Source organism: Leopardus geoffroyi, chromosome E3 (genome assembly GCF_018350155.1).
Source record: "Leopardus geoffroyi isolate Oge1 chromosome E3, O.geoffroyi_Oge1_pat1.0, whole genome shotgun sequence".
NCBI classification, from domain to species: Eukaryota; Metazoa; Chordata; class Mammalia; order Carnivora; family Felidae; genus Leopardus; species Leopardus geoffroyi.
Genome location: NC_059340.1, coordinates 29213775 through 29241075, shown reverse-complemented (window position 1 = coordinate 29241075; position 27301 = coordinate 29213775). Strand labels below are relative to the sequence as shown.

The window sequence follows — 27301 nt, the reverse complement described above, 5'->3', positions numbered from 1 at the left end:
GGGAACGGAGTAGAAGAAATGGACACAGCTGCGGGGAGGTGGGTTGACGGGGACATGAGAGCTTGTAAGGATGGGTGGGGATGGTGAGACTGGGGACAGAGTGAAAACCCGATGTCCAAGAGAGTGGAAGGGGGAGGGGAGGCAGGCCCAGGCAGCACCGAGTGAGGTCAGCTCCTGTGGTGACAGACAAGGCCCAGCCCGAACTGGCAGTGTGCCTGTTCGCTTCTCCCTGAGCAGAAGGTGGAAAGTCTGGTTTAACTCACCAAGTGCATACCTCAAAGCAGGAGGGGTCTGGGGTGTTGAGGGTGTGTGCGAGGCGGACCGACCCCCGAGCCTGGGCTTGATGGGCAAGTTAGAGCTAGTGTTAGGACCCACGGGGTGGCAGGATCGCAGAGGAGACAAGACCAAGGACCCAAGAGACTGGATCACCCCCCTGGAAGGGTGTGGGTGAGTGTGGCAGGAAGCTTCGGGGCCCACGCCTTCTGGGAACCAGTGGAGGTGGGAAGGAGGCCTGAAGAGCAGGGGTGTCGCCTATCCAGCTTCAGGCCCAGAGGGACAGGGGCGTGGGAGAGAAAACAGCCCTGGTTAGGGCGGCGGTTCGAGACCCCGGGCGACCGCACCCCCCACCCGGGGAACTGAGCAACGGCTGGAGACATTGGCGGTTGTCACAATCCAGAGCGTGCCATGCCCCATCCTGCAAACACAGGCCAGCTCCTGTGAGGCAGGATGATCCGGCCCCAAACAGCAGGGATGGGAGACCCTGATTAGACCAAAGTGGTCAAGAGAAAACCCAGAAAAGAGGTTCTGGAGAGAAGGGACCCACACGGGCAATGCAGCAGTGAGGACAAGGATTGAGGAGACAGGGGTGTGCCTCCCTCTCCTTCTCCTCGCCCAAGGGTGGGCTGGGAAGGGACGTGCATCATTAAAGAAACCACACGAGGGGGCGTTCGGGTGGCTCCGTCAGGTAAGTGTCGAACTTGTGATTTTGGCTCAGGCCATGAGCTCATGGTTTGTGAGATCGAGCCCCATATTGGGCTCTGTGCTGACAGCGCAGTGCCTGCTTGGGATGCTCTCTCCCCCTCGAACAGAGGGTCCACTGCTCCAAGGCAGGGCCCTGGTGGATCCGCGGCCTGTTCATGTGCCTGGCACACAGTGGTGCTGCCGCTTAAGTGCTGGGGAGCGGGGAGAACCTGGAAAGGAACGGGGCAGCGGGGGGGGGGGGGGGGGGCGGGTGTCCTCTGCATCAGGAAAGAAACTCCCTGTGGGCACCTGAGGCCCGTGAGCCTCACCTGAGCTTGCTCTTGAGCGCGTTCACCTCGCGGCCCATGGCCTCGTTGCTCTCCGTGGCTTCATCCAGCTCCCGCTGCAGCTTCCTGCGGTTGGCATTGATGCGCTGGGACTCCTCCTCCGCCTCCTCCAGCTGCCTCTTAAGTTGCTTGACCTTGGCGTTTCCTTTCTCTGCCTGTCAGGGAGAGGCCCGGGGGTGAGCAGGGGGCGCCGTGGGGTCCCTGCGGGGCGGGGAGAGGCCGGAGTCCCGGGTTACCTGCTCCTTGTACTGCTCCGCTATCTTGCGCTCATCCTCCACCTGCAGCAGGACCTCCTTCAGCTTCTTGTCCTTCTGCTTCAGCGACTTGGTGGCCGCCTGCTTCTCTCTGCGTATGGGGGGAGGAGGGGGGCGAAGTGGGGATGGGCTCCCTTGCACCTGGCACGTAGACCCGACCAGCCTCTCCCCCACTGTGAGTGCTTTCCCCGAGGGGCCCCAAATCAGGGCTCACCCCCCAAATCAGACGAACAGTACTCAGCCTTAAAAAGGAACGCAGCAGAAGACACAGGGAGGGAGGCCAGTCACAGAAGGGCACAGACTGTGGGATTCCACTTACATGAAACATCCACAAGAGACAAGAGAGACAGAAAGCAGATCTGTGGTTGCAGAGGGCTGGGGGAGATCAGGATGATGGCCAGGGGGTTACAGGGTGTCCTACTGAGGTGTTGAAACTGTCCCACACTGGACGGTACAGAGGGTGCAGCTATCCACAACTATACTAAAGGGCCATTGAGCAGTACACGTGAAAAGGCTGAATTTTTTTTTTTTAATTTTTTTTTTTTTTTCAACGTCTATTCACCTTTGGGACAGAGAGAGACAGAGCATGAACGGGGGAGGGGCAGAGAGAGAGGGAGACACAGAATCGGAAACAGGCTCCAGGCTCCGAGCCATCAGCCCAGAGCCTGACGCGGGGCTCGAACTCACGGACCGCGAGATCGTGACCTGGCTGAAGTCGGACGCTTAACCGACTGCGCCACCCAGGCGCCCCAAAAGGCTGAATTTTTGTATGGTCTGTGACTTGGCAAGAAAGCCACTACCAAAAAAAAAAAAAAAAAAAGTGGGTCAGAATCCTCGTAGTCTGAAGGTCACAGATGGGCCGTGATCTTATTTTCTCTTTATAACGAGAAGCCTGACCATATTGGCACGTGCTGAATGGGGTTGCTGATCTGCACTTTCCTGGGTGGCCGTGAACACGACATCCTGAGAACACAGGCCAGGCATAGCCAGTGTGCTCGGGGGAAGGTAGCGGACCTCACGGAGGACCCCTGCCACTCAGGGCCGTTTGGGACGGGCCTTCTCGGGGCCAGGCCTGCCTCGCTCCCCTGATCACACGCGGTTCTCCACTCACAGCTGCGGCCTGGGGACCACTGGGCTCGTTCCACAGCCAGGACAGATGTCCAGAGATCCTGAGCCCCGACCGCCGTGTACTCCTGGGCCAGCAGGCCGCTCTTTGGAGCCCGCGCCCCACGTACCTGGCCTCCTGCTCCACCTGCTCCTCCAGCTGCGCGATCTTGGCCTCCAGTGCCGCAATGGTGGACTTGAACTTGGACCTGACGGCCCCCTCCATCTCTTGCAGCTTGCTTCGGAGCTCCTTGTTCTGCCGCTCGAGCTGCTGCCTTGCGCTCTCGTTCTTCTGGGCCGCGCTGCGCTCCGTGGCCAGTTCGTTGTTGAGCTGCTCGGCCTGCGGAGGGCAGTGAAGGTCAGGGGATGGAGGGCACGGGAGTGGGGGGGCGGGTCCACTGAGAGGACCCACTACGCCTGTGGCCTCCAGCCTTGGTGGGCTTCGATGTGGGTCGCTGGGGAAGGGGCCCCCAGGAGCCCTCCCCACCTCCTCCAGCCACCAGTTCCTTCCTGGGCCTCCTTTAAGGTGCAGCACAAAAGGCAGTGTCCTGGGGCCACCCAGGCTCCCTGTCTCTAGGTCACAAGGCAGGGCCCCAGCACCTGTTGCGGAGCTGGTGCTTAGTAATGTCACTGAGTGCTCACTGGTGTAAGGCCGGGGCCAGAGGCTGGGGCGACAGCAAGAAGGAGACCCCCGAGGCCCTTTCTCCAGGCCCATGTTGTCTGCCGGAGGGAGCCAGACATACACTGGCCGCCTGCTGAGATGGCGACGGGGCCGCGTGCCCACGCGGGGAGGGAGAGGGTGCAGGGAGCAGATGCACTTGACCCCTGCTCCCGTCTCCCCGCTCTCCACCCCAACCCCGAGCTTGCAGTGCAGCAGTGTGGGGCGTGTGACAGGGTGCAGCCTGGCCCTGCTCCGCCCCCACCTGCTGCGTGGCCTTCCGCACGCGGTCACTCATGGCCTCCATGTTGCCTTGCTCCTCCTCCAGCTCCTCTTCCAGCTGCGCGATCCGGGCCTCCAGGCGGCGCTTCTCGTCCTGAAGTGTGTTCCTAAGGGAAATGCAGGCGGGTCTGGGGCTCCAGCCTCCCTCTGGCTTAGGAAATAACCTCTGTGTGGAGGAGTGAGGTGATGCCTTGGAGTCGCCCTCCTTTGTAAAAGGAAACTGAGGCCCAGTGAGGCTTAGACACTTGTCCAAAGTCACACAGCTGGGAAGTAGGGAGCCGGGACTCTATCCCGTCGTTATGGGCAAAGCCGGGCCTGGAGGAAAGACGAGCTCTCTCCTCTTGGATGTCTTCCCCCCCCTCCCCTTGCCCCGTGTCCCCTCCCACCATGCTGTTCATTCAGAACCAATGAAACCGGCTACATGCCCAAATGGGGTCAAGACCCTTGTGAGAAGCTTGGCTGGACACTGTCATTTTCAGGAGTCTCTTCCATGAGCTGCCTCTCTGTCCTCATCTGAGCCTGGGACCCCCTTCTCCCGATGCGGCCCCCTACCTTCCTGAGACGCTGCTGGTCAGCTCCTCTGCCAGTTCCTCCTTCTCCAAGTCGGCCTGTTTGCGAGCCCTCTCAGCCGCGGCCAGATCCTGGACAGCACGGGGGAGGGGAGGGGAGGGGGGAAACCGCTGATCTGCCAGGCAAGGGCTGAACCCCAGCGAGAAGCCACCTACTCCAGACTCCAGCAGTTTCTACGGCCACGGCCACCCTGGAAAGCCGCTGAGCCGCCTCTGAGCTCAGGGGAGGCCCTGCATGTCCCGGACAGGAGAAAATCCCACGTCTGCCCCTGTCGTCACTCCAGGGGCCGGCCCCTGTGGAGTGCTGGACGAGGGAAAGAGGTGCGTGGGTGCCACGGGCTCCGCCCACAGTACCCCCGCCCCCCCGCAAGGCCCACATCGAGAAGGCTCTACCTCCTGTAGCTGCATGAGGTCGGCTTCTAAGCTCTTGGCTTTCTTCTCATTCTCTTTGGCGGTGGCAAAGATCTCATCTCTGGAGGCACGGGCATCTTCCAGCTCTCTCTGGAAGTCCTTCATCTGGGCCTGCGTGAGTCAACAGGAGGGACAAGCCAAGAGGTCCTAACTCACCATCTTTCCATGCCAGCCCCGAGGAAGTTCAGATCAACCACAAAGAGGTCCCCGTGGCCCACCCACCCCACCTCATGGGGCCAGGTTGCTGTCGGGGGGCACCGTTCCGGAGGGGCTCAGCAGACCTCAACATGGCCATGTGGTCCGAGGGCCTTGGCCAAAGGCCTGGTGATTGTGCCTTACCCAGGGTGGGAAACGGCCCCCCGAGGCTGAACCCCAGTGGAAAACCCCAGCTGAATATTCAGGCACCCATGACAGGCCTGCGTCCTGCGGCTGTTGGCCCGGCTTCCCCTCCAGTGGGGAGCCACCCCCTCCCTCGGCCCGTGCCCCGCATCCCCCACCTGCAGTTTCCGCAGCTGCTTGATGGCTTCCTCCCGGCCCTTGATGGCCGAGTCGGCCTGCAGCTCCAGGTCCTTCAGGTCCCCTTCCAGCTTCTTCTTGGCCGCCGTTGCCAGGGCACGTTGCTTTCTCTCGTCTTCCAGTTCTGTCTCGTACTCGTGCAGCTGAGCGAGGGGGAGAGGGGGGGCGCTGCTGGGCCGGGCCGTCCCTCGGAGGCCCTACCCCCACCGCGGCCAGCATTTGGAGAGCTCCCGGGGCCGGGGGGCGGGGGGGGGGGCACAGCTCCCCTACCCTGCCCCCCCCAGGAGGGGTCTGCTCGTTCCCAGGTTGCAGGCGGCTGAGAGAACCAAGTCTCTTTGGGTCCGGGCCCCGCCGCCTCCCCTCCCCACACCCCCCCACCCAGACTACCTGCCTCTGGAGCTGCCGCCTCTTCTCTTCGTTCTGTTCATCCCGAGCCTGGAGGTCCCGCTCAAACTGGCCCTTGAGGGCCTGCATGTTGACCTCGAGCCGCAGCTTGGCGTCCTCCGTGGCCTGCAGCTCGTCCTCCAGCTCCTCCAGCTGGGTCTTCATCTCCTCCATCTGGGTCTCCAGGGCCCGCTTGGACTTCTCCAGCTCGTGGACCTTTCACGGGAGGGGAGACTTCATGAAGACGCTCAGGCAACCCGTGGGGACGGGCAGCTCTGTGAGGTCACACAGATGGCTTTTGCCCCCCCGCGGGATGCAGGACCAAGAGTCAAGGCCAGAGTCTTCCTTGGGGACCCCCCCCCAAGTGCTGTTTCCAACCAGTCCCCGTCTGCGTGACGGCCTTCAGTCCTGATGGTCCTGTCCCGTGGAAGAGGCTCAGGGTGCCCGCGTCCCGCCCCGTGGGTAGTGCATAGTGGGGAGGGGGCTGCTGACCTGTGGACAGGCACAGACAGGGAGGAGCCACTTACGTTCTTGCCCACGTCATCCTTGGAGCTGACCAGGCCCTCCATCTCGGCCTTGAGCATTTTGTTGGCTCTCTCGAGGTCCTCTTTGGCTTCCAGGGCCTCTTCGAGGGCTCGCGCCAGCGACAAGGCCTTGGTTTCCTTTTCCCTGGCTTCTGCCTCGGCTCTGTCCCTTTCATCCGCGTATTTGGAAGAGATGCTCTTCTCCTCGGCTAACAACTACAACACAACGGAAGCCCAGCCCCGGAGGTGAAGTTCGGCTTCCCTTTTTTTTTTTTCTTTTTACAATAACTTTAACTTTATTCATTTTGAGAGACGGAGAAAGCATAAGCAGGGAGGGGCAGAGAGAGGGAGGGAGGGAGAGAGGCAGAGAGAGAATCTGAAGCAGGCTGCGCACCGTCCGCTCAGAGCCCGACGCGGAGCTCGAACCCACAAACCTAGAGATCATGACCTGAGCCAAAAGCAAGAGTCTGACGCTCAGCCGCTTAGCCCAGTGAGCCACCCAGGCTCCCTTTCAATTGCAAATAAGCGCAAGCAGCCTCCTGCCTGAATTTCTTCAGGGTCGGTGTAAGTCATTAAGGCATCTATGCAGATAGTTAATAAAGAGCTTCCTTCTGACTTCCAGTGGGTGGACCTTACTCAGAGCCAGCACCTGCCGAGTCTTTGTGCTTTGAAATCACTAATGCTGCCCGTGCTGGTTCGAACATACTACTAGTGAGGTCACAGTGACATTTAATCCTGCCAGAGGCCACTAATTCTTTTTATCATGGCCACTCATCTCCAGCCCTCAAAAGCACTCTCTGAGCCAGAGGAGGGAAAGGGCGAGCGTGTGGACAGAGCGGCACATACTTAGCTCTGTCCTTGGAGAGGCAGTTCAAGGAACACTCCGGGCCGACGTTAATGTCATCCGCACAGACAGCGGCGTAAGCGTATACACTGACACATCCAAAAACCAGGCTTTGAGAAGTGAGCGAAGACAGGTGAGTAATAGGGGCCCCCAAAACAGCAGTCAGCACAAAGCCCTACGTGATGTGTGACAGGGAAATAAAAGAAGCGAGCCCAGGCCCTCAAGCCAGTAATGGGGCAGCATAGTGGAAGCAGTGAAGACAGGCTGGCTGCCTGAGATGGAGAAGGACAGAGCCAGCGTGACGCCTGGAAGCCTGCTCCTCTGAGCCCAGGCGGGGAGGGGCAGTGAGCCCCCACGCCCCTGGCATTGGCCTCCCAAAACAATCCCCAGATTGATTTCGAGGATCATCCCAAGTCACTTGCACACCAAATCAGCTTTGCTAAATCTGAGTAGCGTATTAAAAGTTGGCATTTTTTAAGGGTTTGGGCCACATGGGTGTACTATGCATTTACCAGAACTCCAGTGAGTGGATACTTGAGATTTGTGCATTTGCATGTATACACAAGAAGCAAAATTTTCTGTTAAAGAAGAACTCCAGTTAAGACACAGAGTGCTGAAGTATAGAGGGGGAAATCTGTCATTTGCTTTGAAATGCATCCAATGACAGTTCATCCGAATTTGGTAAAACATTAATGATCCAATCCACGTGGTGGGTATACAGGTGTTCACTCTTCGGTGCTTCAGCTTTGCTGTGTGCGTGAAATTCTTCATCGTGAAATGTTGGGGCAAGTGGTATCGAAAGGTGGAACATTAAATTATGTGGAGTATTCAGGAGACACTCGATAAATACTTGTTAAGTGAAATAAATTTCCTTCCTTCTCAGGGCTAGAAACTAAGGCATCCCTGGGGTCGCAGGTGGCCCTGGTGGTGGGGATATCTGGAGGTCACGTCCAAGAGCCAGTGCTCTCCTCGCTCTGACCTAGGAGCCCCGATGCTTCATGGTCACCCAAGGCAAGCTAGCTTTCCTTGGGAGGATGGGTGGGAGACACATACATGGCAGCCACACCAGCTGCTTCAAAGACCCTCCCGCCCCAGCCCGTGTCCGTGAACAGAGCCGACGGCCCTCCAGCCCCTACCTGATCAAACTTCTTCTGCTTCTTTTCCAGGTTGGACACCAGTTGCCGCTGGTTGTCCAAATCGACGACCAGGTCGTCCAGCTCCTGCTGAAGCCTGTTCTTGGTCTTTTCCAGTTTGTCATAAGCAGCTGCCTTCTCTTCGTACTGCTGGGTGAGGCCTTCGATTTCCTTCTGGAACCGCTTCTTGCCCTCTTCCAAGGCCTCCACGGTGCTGGCAAAGTCCTGTAGCTTCTTCTTCGAATCGGAGAGCTAAAATGACAGCGTCCGGGTTGGGGTGAAAGGAGGGCCAATGAGCGAGTCCCATCCCTGACTCCACCCTGAGACGAGACCACCTTCTCCTCCTGGAGGAAATTCAACAGCAGGGGGAGCCAGTGAGCCAAACAAAAATGGCGCCAACACTCAACCACAGCCTCTCCGAGCTCCGGAGCTACCCTTCAAGGCTTACACCTAGAAAGGCAAGGACACACGGCCAGCACCTGGATGTTCAGAGTTGAGATGTGGCGCTCCAGGTTCTGCTTGGCGTCTATCTCCTCGTCCAGCTGGTCCTGCAGGCTGTTCCTCTCGTCCTCCAGCTGGCGCAACTTGGTGGACACATTGAGTTTCTGCCGGGTTTCTTCTTGAAGCAGCTCCTACGAAATGCCATGTGGAAGTCTCAGGGAGCCACCCCCGGGAAGTCCACACCTCAGCTCCCTCTGAATCACGTGGCAGAATACCCACCTGGGTGTCCTGGAGCTGGGACCCAAGGGATGCCACATCCTTGGCCAGTTTTATGGCCTTCCCCTCAGCCTCGTTGAGCATCCCTGTGACACTCTCCACTTCATTCTGAGGGTGCCAAGAGACTGTGGTTAGAGCCCTCTAGAACAGGATCCTTAAGTAAGAGAAGGTCTCTCGACTCACATGATAGGCCTCGTTGTATTCACTGATTAAGAAATAGCCATGGGCTATGGGGCCTGATCATGGTAACCCCATGGCCCCCAAGGGAAGTGTAGCACCTATAAGTTGGGGGGCCTGGCTCTAAGAACCTCTTTGAGCCCCAGACTGTATTGGCTTGTTCCTGATCCTACTAAATGGACCCTGAATCCTTGCCAAGGTTGGCAAAAATGAAGCAGCAGGTTAGAGAGTCTAGACAACTCGCCTGCTCCCTGAAGTTGGAGAGGGGATGCAGATGGCCCTTGACTTCCAAGGGCCCTGTTCCCACCACCCTCTTCCTCGCCTCTACTCTTTGCCCTTTCATTGACCTTCATGCCCCAACCAGAGATGCAGACACTAAAGGTAAGAAGCCCTCTCCTGAGGTATCAGTCAACCGTCCATCCTCTCCCCCTTACGAGGAGAACGTAAATAATCTTGACTCTACGTCTCCAGGATACTGCCTGTGTTACGGTAGCAGAACCCCTGCTCTCAATGGCATGTGGAAAGAAATCCTACTTAATGCTCCCCCTGCCCTCTGGTCCCAGGCTGTAAGCACACTGATTTATCAAAAGTGTGCCTGGATCCCATGAATGGACGTCAGGCCAAGTGTCTAAGTCAAAGCTAACTAAGACCAAAGACCGAGAGACCTTGTCACTGCTCAGGTTAAAACCCCTCAATGACGACTTGTCGCACGGAATAAAGATGAATGTACATAGAACAGGGCCTCGAAGGCCCTGTGTCATCTGGCCACAACCTACCTCCCTCGTCCCATCTTGTACCATGTTTCCCCTGCCAGCTCAGCTTTCTGGCATCACTTATGTGGTCTCTTCTGATTTCCCACTAACCACTGGGCCCTTGCACATGCTGTCCCCTCTGCCTGGTAGACTTCTACTTATCTCAGATGATACCTCCTTCTTTGGGAAGCCTTTCCCGACTCCTCCTCCCTCCGGCCAGTCCCCGCCCCAGTTACGTACAGTGCCATTTTACACCCACTCATGGAATTATAAACGCCTTTCCCTCCACTAGGTCAGAGTTCTATGGGGGCAGGGAATGTGTCTTTCTTGCTGACGTATCTCAGGGTCAAACATGGTGCATGGTCTACAGCAAATACTCATACACTTGTTGAAGGAGCGGAAGAAGGCCTTTCAAGAGTGAATTGAGGAGGGAGAAGCCCTCCTCTCCTCGAGGGACCTTACAAGAGGGAACCGACTTGCTCTGCAGCCAAAGACTTCAGTTAGCCGGGGAGAGCTTCGTCCCCCCAGGGCTGGCTCCAAGGGCCGCTGGCCGTGCAGGCCGCTCACCTGCAGCTTGTGGACCTTGTCATTGAGCTCGGCCCGGGCCCGCTCCCCATCACTGCACTTGGACTGCAGTTCCTGGAGCTGCACCTCCAGCTTCTTCTTCTTGTGCTCCACCTCCTGCTTCGCCTGGTTCAGGACCCGCAGCTCCCCGGCCAGGTCCGCGTTCTCCTTCTCCAGCGTCTGCTTGTTCTTGTCTAGGTTGGCCTTGGCCTGGCCGGGGAAGCACAGGGCAGGGAAGGCATTACAGCTGTGGCCAGGAAAGTGGGTTAAGAACCTAACTCTTGTCACTGGTGGATCTCCCTCCTTCCCTTCCCCTCCGGTCAGGGAGGTGCAGGGACCCGTGCTTGTCCCCTCCGGGGAGAAACGCAGCAGGGTGGGGGACACATGGTCCTGGTGAGACATTTTGCATTCTGTTCTGCTAAAGCTCAAAGGTTGCAAACCAGCATTCCACAAGCTCCATCCAACCTGTCGTCATGTCCCGACAGACCTATTCTTTGTGGCCAACATTTAATAAAGAAAAAAAAACTGCATTCCAGCATCATTTTAAAAAAATGTAGTGTTGGGGGGCGCCTGGGTGGGTCAGTCGGTTAAGCTTCCGACTCTTGTTTCTTTCGGCTAAGATGCTGATCTCTTGGTTAGGGAGTTCGAGCCCCACATCCGGCTCTGCGCTGACAGCTCAGAGCCTGCTGGGGATTCTCTCTCTCTCTCTCTCTCTCAAAATAAATTTAAAAATGTTTAAAAATAAAAAATCTAGTGTTCTCCATCATGACGGGTGGTGGTTACACAAATGCATATGTTTGTCGAAATTAGTTGAACTATACAGTTAAAACTGACGAGTCTTACTGCACAGACCTCAATAATTCTGATTTTCAAAAAACAAGCTAGGGGCGTCTGGATGGCTCAGTCACTTAAGTGTCCAATTCTAGATTTCGGCTCAGGTCACGATCTCACATTTCAGGGGATTGAGCCCCGCCTTGGGCTCTGGGCTAATAGCACAGAGCCTGCTAGGGATGCTCTCTCTGCCCCTTCCTATCTCTGTCTCTCCATCTCTAAACAAACAAACAAACCCAAGCTAAACACAAACATCCTCAGTGGGGAAGAAGTGAGAGCTTTTCCCCTAAGATCGGGAAGAAGAAGGGTCTCACTCACTCTCACCACATTTACTCAGCATAGCACCGTAAGAGAAAATGTATGTTGTGTAGTGACAATTAGCAAATCTTATTTGTCCAAAGAAGTGACACAGTGTTCAACGTTAGTATTCAGCTCCCACTTAACAAGAGTCCTTTTACTCACCTGGAAGGTGCGGGGGGGCTCAGCCTTGCCCTGCACTTTTCAGACACTGGGCCTAAGACCCCCCTGTAGGAGGGTGGAAGGCGGGGCCCGGACATCTGCATTTTAACAAAGGCCCCCGATGAAATGAAATGAACTCGTGTCTGGAAAGCATTGGAACAGTATCAGGCACATGGTCAGTGCTACCTAAGGGACTGTTGCCACTGTTCTCTTGTACAGGAAAATTGGAGATTCTTCTAGAAGAGGCGGAAAGGTGCTCAGTAAACCCCCTCAGGGAAGAAGAGTGACCTTGGCTGCCGAGAGAAACCCAAACTGCCCACAATTTTTAGGTAATGCTGTGCCCATTTAGTCTAGCTGGGGGGGGGGGGGGCGGATATCTAGAAAGGGCAGGGATCGGGGGAGCCATAGTGCTGAGGGGGATGTAATCAGATCTTTAGGGACACCATCCGGATGTTGCAAGCTAAACAGCTCACCCCTGGGAAGGAAACACAAGGAAATTCTCCCAAGGGAGAAGAAGTTTTGGGTGTGAAGCATTCAGACTCGGGCTACTTAACTGCCTCGAATCCCACACACCCCAGAGAGCCAAGCACGAGGGAAAAGAACGACTAAACCCAGTCATTCTCAAACTCTGCCGGAGAGCGAGCTGTTTTCCTCCGACCTGCGGGGAAATGAAGACGGAAAGAATGTTCTCCCTCTTAAGCGACCCAGAAGTTGTTCTCAACTGTGGCTAAGCAATGGGGGCAGAGGGCAGGGTGTTGTAGACCCTTCCCTGGAGTGGGCAATCAAATCATGGCTTTGTCACTAGCTGTGTGGCCTTGGGTGAGTCTCCTCACCTCTAGACACTCTTTTTTTTTTTTTTAATGTTTATTTTTGAGAGAGAAAGAGCATGAGTGGAGGAGGGGCAGAGAGAGAGGGAGACACAGAATCCGAAGCAGGCTCCAGACTCTGAGCTGTCAGCACAGAGCCTGACGTGGGGCTTGAACCCACGAACCATGAAATCACGACCTGAGCTAAAGCTGGACGCTCAACCGACTGAGCCACCCAGGCGCCCCCACCTCTAGACACTCTTGACCTCAGTTCCTTCGTGTGTAAAATGGGCTCAAGAGTACCTACGTCATAGGTGGATGTGGGGATTAACGGATACGTGCACGGCGCGCCCTGAATAAATGCTGGCTGCCACCACTGTCATGAGGCTCTTGTGCGGTGTGTGATTCGTCTCAGCACAGACCCAGATACGTGGTTATGTGAAGCTGTCGGCATGATGCTGTCTCACACGTGCACACACACGCGCGCGCACACACACACACACACACACACGAATCACCACTTACCCTCTTGAACTGCTCCAACTGCTCGGTGAGTTCCTCCACCGCCTGCGTATGCTTCTGTCTCATCTCCTGGACCTGCGCCTCGTGGGACCGGGTCTCCTCGTCCAGGGCCTTCTTCAGCACCGTCACCTCTTGTTCCCTCTTGGCCCTGGGCAGGAAGAACACGGTGGATGGCAGTCGGCCGGAAACAGGGGTTCACCTCCGACAGTGCCGTGCAAAGCAACAAGAGATCTCCGGGGACTCAGAGCTGAAGTCCCCATCATCAGCCCTCCCTGGCTGTGTGACCTCGGCCGAGTCCCCTAACCTCTCTGGACCGGGCATTTCCTCAGAGGCAAAGTAAAGAGCATGTCACCTGCCCAGAAACTCTCAAGGCCAGCACAAAAATACACCAAAGGCCAATACACTCTCAAGGCCAGCAAATAAATGCACAGAATACTCAAAATCGTGTTGAAAAAACATCTGTGAATTACAAAATGTTCCTCAAATATTAATATTAGCTCTAACTTATTGAGCTTACTTATTATATGCCAGGCCTTGTCCTAAGTTCTTTTTTTTTTTTTTTAATGTTTATTTATTTATTATTTTTTTTTTTTTTAAATTTTTTTTTTTTCAACGTTTATTTATTTTCGGGACAGAGAGAGACAGAGCATGAACGGGGGAGGGGCAGAGAGAGAGGGAGACACAGAATCGGAAGCAGGCTCCAGGCTCTGAGCCATCAGCCCAGAGCCCGACGCAGGGCTCGAACTCACGGACCGCGAGATCGTGACCTGGCTGAAGTCGGATGCTTAACCGACTGCGCCACCCAGGCGCCCCTAATGTTTATTTTTGAGAGAGACAGGAAGCACAAGGGGGCAGGGACAGAGAGAGAGGGAGACAGAGAATCCGAAGCAGGCTCCAGGCTCCAAGCTGTCAGCACAGAGCCCGACACGGGGCTGGAACTCATAAACGGCAAGATCATGACCTGAGTGGAAGTTGGACGCTCAACCGACTGAGCCACCCGGGCGCCCTGCCCTAAGTTCTTTATAGACATCATCTCGTATAATCTTCAGAGTGACCCTTAGAGGGAGATACATTAATTTTTCCAGTTTACAGAGGAGAAATCTAAGGCCAAGAGATTCTTAGCCCATGTTGGTACATCCACTGTGTCATAGAGCCAGAATCTGAACCCAAATGATCTGGCTTTGAGCTCGTGCATTTGAAGACTGCACCAAGGGCTTTTCTTTTTAAAAAAATTTTTTTTTTCAACATTTTATTTATTTTTGGGACAGAGAGAGACAGAGCATGAACGGGGGAGGGGCAGAGAGAGACGGAGACACAGAATCGGAAACAGGCTCCAGGCTCCGAGCCATCAGCCCAGAGCCTGACGCGGGGCTCGAACTCACGGACCGCGAGATCGTGACCTGGCTGAAGTCGGACGCTTAACCGACTGCGCCACCCAGGCGCCCATCCAAGGGCTTTTCTGTGTCATTGGCCAGGTGGGAAGGGGGCAGAAAACTGCTGGCTTCTAGGCCCAGGTGATGGGTGTGGCACAAAACCTAAAGTGTGGGACATCAACCTCAGACTTAGCACAGCACCTGATAAAGGATGCACTCAAAATCCATTTGCATGTTTGTTGAATGAATAAGTGACCTACTTTCATTGAACTCAGTATTCATTATCCAACAAGTGATCTGTTTCTGTTCTGGGTTTTTCGGTTTCTTTGTTTTGGGGTGTTTTTGTTGTTGTTGTTGCTGGTGTCTGTTAGCCCGTAGCAAATCTTAAGGACAAACCCAACAAATGTTACTTTGAAAATGTTATCACAGGGGTGCCTGGGTGGCTCAGTTGGTTGAGCTTCGGACTCCTGATTTTGGCTCAGGTCATGATCTCCCAGCTCGTGAGTACGAGACCTGCATCGAGCTCCACACTCACAGTGCAGAGCCTGCTTGGGATTCCCTCTCTCTCTCTCTCTCTCTCTCTCTCTCTCTGCGCCCCTCCCCTGCTCTCGCACTCTCTCTCAAAATAAATAAACAAAAAAACCCGAGGCGGTAACCGTAGGGCCCAAGGAACCCTGTCATTCAGGATCCGCCCTGGGTTTGCCCCTTTTCCACCAGCCACCTGATGCACGCGGCGGGGCGGGGGCGGCTCTGCGGCCGGTCTCCCACCTGAGCTCCTGCTGGGTGGCCGTGCTGTCCAGCGTGTCCTCCAGCTCCGTCTTGAGCGCCTCCAGCTCCTCCCCCAGGTCCCGCTTCTGCTTCTCGGCCTTGTTTCTCGCGGCCCGTTCTGAGTCCAAGTCCTCCTGCAGGTCTGAGATGTGGCTCTCCAGCTCCCGGATCTTCTTGAGAGCGTTGTTCTTCTGAGCGATTTCATCGTCCAGCCTGCCAGCGACAGACCAGCCTGGTGAAGGCCCTGGGGTCTCTGGCCCCCGAGATCTCACGGCGTGGCCAAAAATTGTTTCCAGGGACCAGATAACCCTGTTCCTTGGATATCAAAAGCATGTTCCCCCCCATGTCCCCGAGACACGGTGGACCCCTTCCTGCTAGGTTGGACTGCGTGCACATTAGGACTCGTCTGAGGTCCATAAACAGTGGTGAGTGTGTGTGTGTGTGTGTGTGTGTGTGTGTGCGCGCAGAGCATGGCCCCAGACTAGCAAGGCACCTAGTACACAGCAGGTGCTTAACAGATGCTTTGTAAACATCGGACAATTATTTCTCCCTAGGAACTACTCGTTTTCCTTTCTCCTCTTTGCTCTACCGGTGGCTGAGTGCCTGCTCCATGCGAAGCAGGTGACCAGGTATTGCTCGGGGAGGTATTTAAACCAGGGCCCCCAGTGTGGGGGAGGCAGCAACCGTGGGTCAAGGTGGGACGGGAGAAGCCTCGTCCAAATGGCCGGGAGCACGTGAGGACTTTCATGGAAGGCAGCTCCCTCCTGACGCACGGTGGAGCCGGGCTCTTGTTTTGCCGTGGTGGATGCAAAGGGAAAAGCGAGATGGTAGTGAGCTTGGGAATGGGGAGCAGTTAAGAGAGAAAGCTAGATGGTCGGCTGGGTCCGGCTGTACGTGGCGGTGGGGGGACGGCGGGGGGGGGGTGCCTCTGAGCACCAGGCTAAGGAAGCCGGCCTTCCCTGCACAAGCCAGCATGGGTTCGCGCCCCAGGTGACGTTTGTGGTTCATCGCCCTCGCGCCCTCCGCAGCCCACGCTGGAAGAGATAGACCTGGCCAGGGGATCAGTGAGAAAGTTCTGGGGCTTTCACCCCAGCCCCGCCTCCGCAAGACTGTGTGACGATCACGCGTTCCTTCACGTCCCCAAGCACGGCTTCCGGCTCAGTGACGTGGAGATCACAGCAGCGTACCGGCCAGGTGTGAAAGAACATACCGTCTGGAAAGAGCCCGGCACGCAGCGAATAGGAAAACAACCCTTAGCTGGGGCTGCAGGATTCCCAGTATGAGGCATGAACCCAGCCAGGAGCTGGGAGAAGGGCAAACAGGGAATGGGGTCGCCACCGCTTCCAAAGGACTGGCGGGATCTGGGGGCTGCTGCAGCCCAGGGGCAGGAGGAGAGCGGTGGGCAAAAGTCGGGGGAGACGGGCATTCACGGCGAGGGCCCTACGAGGGAGGGGCAGGAGGCTCATCCCGTTCTCGGACATGCCAGTGGAAAGGACTCCATGGGCAACTGCAGATGAGAGAGGCCTGGAGGTCTGAGGGGCAGACGCGGCGGGAGCAGGGGACACACAGAGACAGGATGGGCTTGGCGGGGACAGAAGAAAGTCAGTGGCACCGTTGTGGAAGTATAAGCAGGGCAGGGGAGGCACCCGGGAGGACGGAGGCCTGCCTGGAGGAGGAGGAAGATGGGGCCCACTGTGGGTCCCCCGGGACACATGAACACAGGACGTCAGGATGCACCCCCCGCAGGCCAGGCTACCTGCTCAGGGCGGCCTGCAGCTCCTCCTCCTTCTTGGCCAGCTGCATCTTGAGCTCCGCGATCTGTGCCTGCAGGTCTGCTATCTGCTCGTGGAAGTCACTGGCCTCGCCCTCGAGCTTCCTCTTCAGCTTCTCCAGCTCCTGCCGGCTCTTCTCCTCCTTCTTCAGCCGCACTGTGACAAAGCCAGGGGCCCCCTCAGGAGACGGCAGCTACCAGAAAGGCGCCCGGAGGACAAGCCTTTCTGCTCGGGCAGTTCGCACGCGCACACACACACACACGCACGCACGCACGCACCCGGCCCTACAGGTAACCGTCACAGCCCGGACCGCTATCTTGTGGCAAGAAAGTCAGTGCTGATGAAAAGCCCCTTGACGATTACTGGCGTATTGGCCGCGGGAGCCTGGGGAGGGCTGTACCTCTCCTGAAACAACGTGCCACGCTCAGATCTGCTCTCTGATCTTCCCAGCTTTACCACGTCCATTTGAAACCCTGTTGGGGGTGGCTGGGTTACCTTCCAGTTCTGAAATCATAGATTCGTGCTTGTTTTTTAGCTTGGTAAGGTTCTTGGCCTTTTCCTCTTCTTCTGCAAGATTTGTGGTTAAATCACTAATCCTCTCTTCGAGGAGTTTTCGCTCCTTTTTGGGAAAAGAAAGAGAAATATCGGTAGCTTTTTTTGTTTCTCTTCTGCAAGACGGGCCTTTCACTTTTAGTAATTTCCAGATCAACAGTTGGCAGGGAACCCCCCCTGAATACCAAGTGCCACGCTGAGGTTTAAAATGATAAAGAGAAGTTCCTTAAAAGTAATTCCCTATAACCCAGTCACTTCTCATCTCATGGGACCTCTGCCCCTCCTACTTCATGTTCCGGGCAGGCGTGCCCTCTTCCCTTATGACCACATGTCAGCTGTTCTCTGCCACAGGGACTTTGCACAGATAGGACCATCTGTTGAGCTGTTCCTCCACTCCCCTTCCAGCCACTCTTCATTTGTCAGGTTCCCACTTCGATGCCGCTTCCTCCAGGAAGCCTTCCCTGAATGCCTGGTTTCCATCCCTCAGTGCTGTATTTTTACAATATGATGAACATCCTTCAGAAACCTGACTGTGATGGTCATTAATGGCTAGGTGTATGATTATCTATTTTCTGCCTCACTAGAGTATGAGCCAGAGCAGCGCCCTCCTTCACCATATAGGCCCTGCACCCCAAACAGGGCCTGGCTCATGGCAGGTGGCCAGCTGACATCTAGCTCAAAGAACTAAAGGGAGCCCAAACTCGGTGGGGCTGGGGAGTGGTTATTGCCTAGGGGGGGCCTGCGCACTGCAGTTTACATGGGGACATCGGGGCACTACAAGTCCCCATCCCGGAAAGCCCTCAGTCCCAGACGAAGCAGGACAGCCGGTCACCCTATTACGGACTGGAAGCAGTCCACGAGAATGAGGGAGAGGCCCCCAAGAGTCAGGCACACGTGGCTGCCTTTGCACACCCAGGGGGGCTCCACTGGCACAGAGTTTCTGAGACCCGGTGCCGGTGGGACCACCGGGGACCCCGTCCACGGCCCGCCGGTATCTGGACGGCAGTCAGGAGGCCGCCTCCCGCTGCTGAAGCCAGAGCCCTCTGCGTGGCCTCCGGCGTCTCGTATTTGGCCCGAAGGGGCAAGTATCCGGAGCCCTCGGCCCCGTGGAGCCTGCCGTGTTAACGCAGACGCTGGCCCCACTCACTTTGGACAGCTTGTTGTTCTGATCATCCATGACCAGAATATCGTCCTCCAGTTTCTTGATCTTGGCCTCGGCCGTGACCTTCTCGAGCTGTAACTTCTGCCTCGCAGCTTCCTCCTCCTCCAGCTGCTCCTCCAGGTCCTTGGTGGGGGAAGGGAAAAAAAAAAATCACAGCCTTGCTCACCGTAGAGTCCCTTCCTCGGAGCGCTGGGGACTGACCCACCCCGAGGCTGGGCCTCCTCGCCCCTGTGCTCTGCGGTCTCCTTTTACTGGAAATACAAGTTTTGGGAAACCACTTGGCTTCACGGGGCCTCAGTTTTCCCCGTCCGTCAAACGGGAACAGTAGATACTGTGGCCGTTTCAAACTATGTCCACAAATTCTTTGGCCCTCTCCCCTTCAGCGCGGGCCAGACTTAGCAAGCGGTTCCAACAGATAAAATCGGGAAGAAGCCGCGGAGTGTAACGCCCGACATTAGGCTCTTCGAGGCACCGTGCTCTCCTCTCCTCTTCCCCCTCCGGATCCACCCCTCCTTGCAGGGGAGCCAGCCGCTCTGCAGTGAGGACCCTCCGGCAGCCCCAGGGAGCAGCCCCCAGGTGAGGGATGGAAGCCTCCTGCTGACAGCCACAGGAGTGAGCCTCGTGGATGGAGAGGGGGGTGGTCCTCCAGCCCTGGGCTCCCGTCCCAAGTGCAGCCTCATGACAGACCCTGAGCCAGAACCTCCCGGCCGGGCCGCTCGCAGACCCCTGACCCTGTGACACAACGGCTGCTAAGTTCTGGGGGCTTCCTCCCGCAGCGATCGCTAACTGATGCGCCTGCCCCTCACGTGGGGTTGTGCCTGAGAAGGTTTTCGTGGGCGGAGTGCCGGGCGGAAGAGAGTGGGGGGGGCCTGCCTTCAAGTCCCCACCCTGGCCGTGTGGCCTCGGGCAGACGGCCATTCCTCTCCAACCCCCGGTCCCCACACCCAGCCAACGGGGACACGTGGGACCCTGCGGTGAGGGCCAAGCGATTCGGTGGGCCTTACCAGCATCTGCTGGGCCATCTTCTTCTTCTCGGCCTGCAGCTGTTGGCCCCGGTCTTCCTCCTCCTCCAGGCGGGCCTCCATCTCGTGCAGGATCTCCTCCAGCTCCTGCTTCTTAGCCGCCAGGCGCACCCGCATCTCCTCGGCCTCGGCGTACAGCTCCGTCTCGGCCTGCAGCTGCTCCTGGAGCAGGCTCTTCTCCTCGGCCAGCTGCCCGCGGGGAGAAGGCAGGCGGCGGCTGAGCCCCGCGGGGGCGCGCCCGGCCGGCCGCCCACAGCCCCAGCCGCGCCCGGCCCGCTACCTGCGTGTGCCTCTGCTCCAGCTCCTTGAGCTCGCTCTCCGCCTTCTTCTGCAGCTCCTTGGTCTTCTGCAGCTCGTCCTCCTTGGCCTGCATCTCCTCCTCCTGCCGCGTCACCTGCAGCAGCGGCTTCACCTGCACGGACGCGGGCACGCGTGAGCTGCGCTCAGCACACGAAGGACGGGCTCCCGTCGCGACCGAGATCGCGCTCCGCCACCAGGGGTGGGCGTACCCCAGCCCGCACCCCCCCGGGGGGGGGACCCCTGGGAACTCCCGGGGACCCCGCCGACACCTAGCGCCCAGAGGTCGGGGATGCCACCGCATGTTCTAGAACGCATGGGGACGGCGGCCAGAACACAAGACGGTCCATCCCCGGACACCCACGGCACCGAGGCTGGGAAACGGTCAACTAGGGCAACCGAGAAAGGTGCCGAGCGTCAAGGAAGAAGTCTCCCCTTCTCCCATGCAGTCCCTGCCCAGAGAGCATTACTGCGGACAAACCAACATGTTTCCTTCCGAGGGGAAAACGAGAAAAAAGAAAAAAAATCTCCCACATCCTACCTCCCCATCAAGGTCGTTACAGGTGTTATCGACACTTCCTGCCAGCCTTTTACCAAATACACCCGAGATCATGCTGCCCAATTTTATATGCTGCTTCCATTACTTTAAACTGTAAGGTGGTTGTTATTATTATTATTATTATTATTATTATTATTATTATTGTTATTATTACCCCATGCCGTTCTATCATCTTGACAACTTTCTTTTCTGATAGCTGTCATTTTTGTCGAACAGAAGTGGTGAGGGGCACCCGGGTAGCTTAGTCAGTTAAATGTGCAACTCTTGATATGGGCTCAGGTCATGATCTCACGGTTTGTGGTTTCAAGCCCCACGTTGGGCTCTGCACTGACAGTGTGGAGCCGGCTTGGGATTCTGTGTCTCCCTCCCTTTCTGCCGCTCCCTTGCTCATGTGCACTCTCTTTTTCTCCCTCAAAAATACATAAAGAAACATTAAAAAAAAAAAAGTGGGAGGGCGCCTGGGTGGCTCAGTCCGTTGAGCATCCAATTTTGGCTCAGGTCACGATCTCACGGTTGGTGAGTTTAAGCCCTGCATTGGGCTCTGTGCTGATGGCTCAGAGCCTGGAGCCTGCTTGGGATTCTGTGTCTCCCTCTCTCTCTGACCCTCTCCCGCGGGAGCTCTGTCTCTCTCTCTCTCTCAAAAATAAACATTAAAAAAAAAAAAGTGGTGAGAGAGGACATCTCTGTATCGTTCCTGACCTTAGGGGAAAGCTCTCAGGTTTTCTCCATCAAGTATGATGTTCACGGAGGGTTTTTCATATAAGGCCTTTATTATGTTGAGGTATGTTCCCTCCAACCCTACTTTGTCGAGGGTTTTTAGACAGCCATCATTTTTAAGAGTTAAAAACATTCTATTAAATTAATGAGTCTGCTGGGGCTGGACACTGGCATTTTGCTATTTTAAAGTTTCTTTTTAAAATTTATTTATTTATTTTGAGACAGAGACAGCATGAGTGGGGGAGGGGCAGGGACAGAGAGAGAGACAGAGAGAGAGAGAGAGAGAGAGAATCCCAAGCAGGCCCTGCACTCTCAGCACAGAGCCTGATGTGGGACTCGAACCCACAAAACTGTGAGATTATGACATGGGCTGAAAGTAAGAATAGGACGCTTAACCAACAGCGCCACCCGGGTGCCCTGACAGTTTGCTATTTTAACAAGGCCATAACAAATACCCTGAATTTCTGGTTTTCTTTATTTCAGATGGCTTCCTTAGGACAATTTTTCAGAAGTCGGGTCAATGAAGATGAACCTTTCAAAGAAGAAGCTTCCCCTTCCTGTTCTTCCCTAGGCCGACTCCTGACTCCTTGTGTTCAAGCCCTCACCTGGCCCCAGGGAATCCCCTGTTGTGTAGACTCTGGCTCCTTCCCTCCACTTGTCCCATTCCACCTTTAGGTATTTATTTCCGTGTTTATCTGCTCCCTGTCTGCTCGCCCGCTCAACTAGAACATTCATGAGACCAGAGCCCATGATGTCTCTTCCCCCCGCGGGACCCCCAACACCTCGCACATGCCTGGAACACAACGGGAGCTCGATCAATATTGCTCGACGAAAAAGCTTTGTGCCAATTTTCTCACTCACAGGCACATAAGAGGAGGCTGTGTCTGTCACAGACTGTCTGTCACCACTTGGCACAACAGTTTGTGACAGCTAGTGACCCGGCAAGAACAAGTTTTGTCCCCAGAGGAGCATACAGTGGATACCCCAACAACCTGGAAGGATCTCCAGGGGAGGGTGCTTTGTGAAAAAGCCAGTCCCCACGATGCCAGGTCGGAGGACTCCATTTATGTAACGTTCTAGAAATGGTCAAATCACGGTAACGGAAAACCGATGAGCGGCGATGGGACTATGGCGGGGAAGTGGGCGTGGCCACAAATGAGCCACGCGAGGGGGTCCCTGCGGTGATGGAAATGCTCTGGATCACAGCCAAGGTCATTCAAGGTCAACAGCCCCGCTTCGGGAGCATCTGGAGGGGACAGCCCGGGCTGAGCGTCCCCAGAGCGGGGTGGGGGGGGGGGGGGGCGGGGAGCGGAGCACTCACTTTGGTGAAGAGCCTCCACCACTGCCAATTCCTCAGCTTGAGGTAGGCCGCGCAGTTCCTCTGAATCACCTTCATGGCTGTCAGCTGTTGCTGCCGCTTGGCGAAGGCCCTGGGGAGACGGAAGGGGACGTCGTGAGGAGCCCTGGGGGGCCCGGCACCCGCCTCCCCGTGTTATCCACGGGGTCCTGTCCCGCAGCATCCCGAAAGCAAGACGCAGCTGCTGGGCATGTGGTTTTGTGACTCGTGTGGGGACATCCCCCCATTCTCTCCAGCTCAGGTTCTTTATGTATATATATATATATTCTTTATATATGTATATGTTTATTCATTTTTGAGAGAGTCTGAGTGGGCAAGGGGCAGAGAGAGAAGGGCAGAGAGGATCAAAGTAGGCTCAGCAGAGAGCCTGATGCGGGGCTCGAACCCACGCACAGTGAGGTCATGACCTGAGCCCAAGTCGGATGCTCAACCGACTGAGCCGCCCAGGCGCCCCTCTCCCACCCAGATTCTTCAGGAAGCTCCGAGCATCAGCACACGCACGTTGTCTGGGCACAGACCATTTAACTAATCTGGAGGCCAGAGCCCTGCTCCTTCATGGGCCAGGAAAACCCCAGCTCACAAAATAGCCTGGACTCGGGACGGTGGTCCAAACTACACCAAGGAAGGCCATTCCTACACATCTCCAACCGTCCCATGTCTTCCTCAAAGCTGAGTGTCTGACAGACCTCTTCTCTCCTTCGAGTGCATTTTAGAAATCTCAAATCTGACACCGAACCAGCGCTCTTCCTGTTTAAGGGCTGCTGGGCCTGCGAAACCACAGCACAGAGAGCTCCTTCCTCTTTTCCCTGCTCGGCCGCCATCTTGAAACACGGGTGAACTCTCTACTTAGCGAGGCTGGGAGGAGCGGCATCAGAGAATTTAGTTATGAAATTCAACAACGGAGGTCTGTCCCTGGACTGCAAGCTCCCCACTTCTGGCCTTGCCTGTCTTGGATCCACTTGGCAATGAAGCAGCCCAACACTGTCAGGGCTCTGCCCATAAGAGCGTGGTCTGTACCTCGTGGTAACACATGCCCTGGATAGAGAGCCAGTCTGCCAGCCCTGTTGTCCTCCTCTTTGGGATGTGAGTTTCCTTGAGGAACCTCAGGCCTCACACAGACCCCAGGCTTCACAATCGTCCAAGACTCTGCCTTATGAACCCCTTTCGGACATGGGGCTACAGATGCAGCCCGACACTCTTTCCTCAGATTCTTTACCACATTCTCACACTTCTCACACGATAACCAGGCCCTGCTCTCAGCCCTCTTCATGCCACACTTCATGGACTCCTCACTGACAACCCCATGGGGCAAGTGGGAGTATCCTCATTCTCCAGTGGAGAGACCTGAGCCTCAGAGAGAGAGAGAGAGAGTAACTTGTCCAAGGTTCACCAGCAAGTAAGTGGGGAGCCACATCTAAAACTCCAAGGCCACGATCTTACCCCCTTCCCGGCCTGCCCTGGTGACTAGTGCGTGTCTCTAAAGCCGCACCATTTCTGTCTCTGCCACCGAAAGCAGCCAGTCAGTCACGGATGCCTCTGAAACTACACCGTCTCGTAGAAGCAGGGAAGCAGGACAAGAGGCCCGAGAGCCTCTGGGAGTGTGCGCGTCTGGGCTGTTTGCCAGGAGGCGATACGGCATGGGGGTCCTTACTTTCTGGCCAGGTAGCCGCGACACATGGCCTGGAAAGCCATGATGACGTCGGTGATCTTCAAGTCTCGTTCCTCTTCCAGATGGGCCAGGACCCCCGTTCGGAAGAAGATTTTGCTCTGCCCGATTCTGTACAAGTTGGGGTCGAGTTCCAGGGCTTTGATCTGGAGGAGGAAAGGGGGACAGGTGTTCCCATTCTCGGCTGGGACACGGGGCCTACGTGAGGCATGTTAAGGAGAGTCCCGCCCCCCATGAGCTCCTGGCGACGCCATCAGGGGCCGGGAGGTTTGCCGTCGGACTTCTGGGGGGGGGGCTGGGGGCAGGGCTCACCATGAGAATGCAGGCCTGCTTCCCGTCCATGAAGCCTTTGGGAATGGCGTTGGCAGCCAGGATCTCGTAGCTGGAGACACAAGGGCGGGGGTCACTGACCCAACGCCTCCCCTCCCCCTGGCCTGGCTCACACGGCCCCTGCACCCCCACCCCACCCCGTGCCTGCCCGGCGGGCTCACCGCTGGCGAAACTCCTGGAAGACGATCCTGTTGGGGAAGCCCTGACGGCAGATGCGGATGCCTTCCAACACCCCGTTGCACCGCAGCTGTTCCAGCACCAGAAAGGCGTCCAGCTTGCCCGACTGCAAGGGCAGAGAGGCCAGTGGACCCCTGGGGCCGGGACTCCAGGAGCAGCAAGCTCCGAATCTCAGGCCTGGGGTCCCACCTCATCAGGCCCACAAGAGGTCTCTCTGGTTCTTGGTGACACCAGCATCACGTGGCTGGACACTGCAGCTTCCTCCTCGTCACCTCTCCTTCCTCAGTTCTACAGCAGCGACCTCCCAAAGAACTCCCAACGGACCCGCTTCTCTCCACTGCCATCCGCTCACCCCCAGAGCACCCCGCCTGCTTCCCACTGTTGTCTTGCCTCCCCCCTGCAACCTCTCATACCCCTTCTCTAACGTCAGTCGGATCATGACATACCCCTGCTTTCAAAAGCCCCCAGTGGCATCCTCTGGGAGGAAGGCCAAGCTCGGGTCAACCCACAAGGACCAGCCCCTGCCAAGTGATTCAGCCCTGTCTCTCCCCAATCCCGGCCTCACACCATCACACGTCCGCATGAAACAACGACCTACCTAGTGTTTCCCTACCTAGACCCTTCGTTTCTCAACTCACATCTTTGCTTCTGCTGGTCCCTCTACCTAGGATGCCTGCCCCACCTCACCAAGGGGATCCCTCCTCCTTCCGGAGGCAGGTTTCTCCGAGCCCTGAGGCTGGAGTGGAAGCCCAGCTACACGTTGTTCTCATAATTTACCATGTTACACTGTGATAGCAGCTCATTTGTCTCTCTCTCCCACTGGATCTCCCATAACATCAGCACCACTGGCACCTGGGGCTGGACTGGTCTCTGCTTTTCCATCCGTGAGGGCCGCCCGGTTCACCACAAGGTGTTTAACAGCATCCCTCCCTGGCTTCTATGCACTGGATGCAAACAGCAGCTCCCTCCCAGTTATGACAACCAACAGTGTCTTCAGACATGGCCAAACGTCCCCTAGGGGGCACGACCGCCCCAGCCGAGCACCCCTGCACTAGATCACGATGCGAACCTGCAGGCAGGGACTGCAGTTCATCCAGCACCGTATCCCCAGCATCCGACACAGGGGCAGCTCAGTAAATATGGACTGGAATAACGAACGCGTGAGGGACCTGATGCCCTGGCCAGCAACTCCAGGGCTGAAAGCCCCTTCTGTTCCCTTGCTTTCCTTTGTTTCCAGGATGCGGAACGGGTACCAAATTCAGACAACCTGCCTCCCATGTCAGACGGAGCCCTTGGGGTATGGAGGGAAGCTTTCCTCCTGCCCCTTTACCCCGGTCTGCTTCTCCCTTTCCCAAAGCCGCCGGACGCTAGCCCCAGGGAGGACCTTCTGACCACCCAAGGAGCCGGGCAGGGGGCCTCACCCTCTTCTCGTGGTTGGGGATGATGCAGCGCACAAAGTTGGGTGTGGTGTTGCGCAACGTGGTCATCAGCTTCCCCAGCTGCTCTTTGTACAGCTGCCCCACCGTGCGGAACATGCCCTTCTTGGTCTTGGAGGCACTGGGCAGTGAGCTCTCGGTCATCTTGGCCATCTGGTCCAGGCCCACAATGCGGTCCACTGTGGGGCACATTAATGTTAGTGTCAGCCTCTGGCCCACCCAGGAGCCCTTAACCCCCCACAACAGGCCAGAAGACCAGAGTGTGGAGACCCCAAGTCCTCTGCTCCCTCCTGGGGAGCACCACCCCCTTCTTTCCTTTGCCGGCCAACACCTTTCCTCTGGCAATAGGTAAAGGGAGGTGTGCAGAGGATTGCTTTCTGTGTATTGTCTATTTGGGAAATCCTGAAAGCCCCTGAAAGCCCAAATTCTCTCTGACGTTGTCACAGAGACCCGGGAATAAATCCTGCTCATGCCATGGCCTTGGCCTGGTGCCATTTTGTGCCTCAGTTTGTCCTTCTACAAAATGGGGGTAGTAACAGCATCTACTTTACAGGGCAGGAGTAAGTGAATAAGGCATGGAGAGCATTTACCCCTCCTGCCTGCCTTCAGTCCTTCATCTACCAACACATGTTTTTTGAGAGCCTATTATGTGCCAGGCCCCGTGGATATAGCCATGAACAAAGACCCTGTGTCTCTACACACACACACACCCCAGCCCATACTCTACACATATTCTAATGGAAAGAGAAGGATAAATGTTATGTATACAAGCAATATTCTAAGTGGTGAGGCATGCTTAGAAAGATAAAGCAGCATAAAGGGGGAAAGAGAGTGATGGGCGTGATCTCTCTGATAAGTTATTTGAGCAAAGGCCTGAGAGAAGTGAGTGAGTGATCCGGTAAATATCCATAAAAATAATATTCTGGGCAGAAGATTTAGTAAGTATTCCCAGGTAGGAATCTGGCACATTTACAAACGCTCCACCAAGAATATGTGGTGGTGTTATTGCAACCACCAAAAGGTTCTTTTTCTTACAGAACAGAAGGAGAGACTTCACCAGCCCAGTGGGTCCCGCGCATGCCAAACTCAAACCACTGGCATTGCTATGAATTTCCCTTAAAGTGCTGCTTTTGCTGCACCCCATGAATTTTGCTAAGTTGCGTTTTCATTTTTATTTAGTTCAAAGCATTTTTTAAATCTCTCTTGATAAATAACACACGTCAAGAAACTTCTTCTCTGAGTCACCTGATACTTAGAAGTGTCTTGTCTAATCTCCACGGATACAGGGATTTTCCAGCT

General features: G+C 56.1%; 1 protein-coding gene across 4 annotated transcripts in view; it reads right to left on the bottom strand.

The window, feature by feature from the left end:
- The window catches only part of MYH11 (myosin heavy chain 11), a 126192-nt gene that overhangs the window by 6870 nt on the left and 92021 nt on the right, over positions 1–27301 (bottom strand). For all 4 annotated transcript variants that reach the window (XM_045461423.1, XM_045461424.1, XM_045461425.1 and 1 more), the window contains 25 exons: positions 25988–26181; positions 24551–24672; positions 24372–24441; positions 24045–24205; positions 22358–22466; positions 19744–19875; positions 19446–19652; positions 18427–18564; positions 17223–17346; positions 16712–16883; positions 14956–15168; positions 12818–12962; positions 10200–10406; positions 8707–8811; positions 8466–8618; positions 7990–8238; positions 6013–6225; positions 5489–5701; positions 5083–5244; positions 4568–4696; positions 4158–4246; positions 3589–3712; positions 2797–3005; positions 1544–1652; positions 1290–1462 (listed from right to left, as the gene is read on the bottom strand). In XM_045461423.1, the coding sequence (XP_045317379.1) occupies positions 1290–1462; positions 1544–1652; positions 2797–3005; positions 3589–3712; positions 4158–4246; positions 4568–4696; positions 5083–5244; positions 5489–5701; positions 6013–6225; positions 7990–8238; positions 8466–8618; positions 8707–8811; positions 10200–10406; positions 12818–12962; positions 14956–15168; positions 16712–16883; positions 17223–17346; positions 18427–18564; positions 19446–19652; positions 19744–19875; positions 22358–22466; positions 24045–24205; positions 24372–24441; positions 24551–24672; positions 25988–26181 (3922 nt within the window). The remainder of the gene's footprint in view (positions 1–1289; positions 1463–1543; positions 1653–2796; positions 3006–3588; positions 3713–4157; positions 4247–4567; positions 4697–5082; positions 5245–5488; positions 5702–6012; positions 6226–7989; positions 8239–8465; positions 8619–8706; positions 8812–10199; positions 10407–12817; positions 12963–14955; positions 15169–16711; positions 16884–17222; positions 17347–18426; positions 18565–19445; positions 19653–19743; positions 19876–22357; positions 22467–24044; positions 24206–24371; positions 24442–24550; positions 24673–25987; positions 26182–27301) is intronic.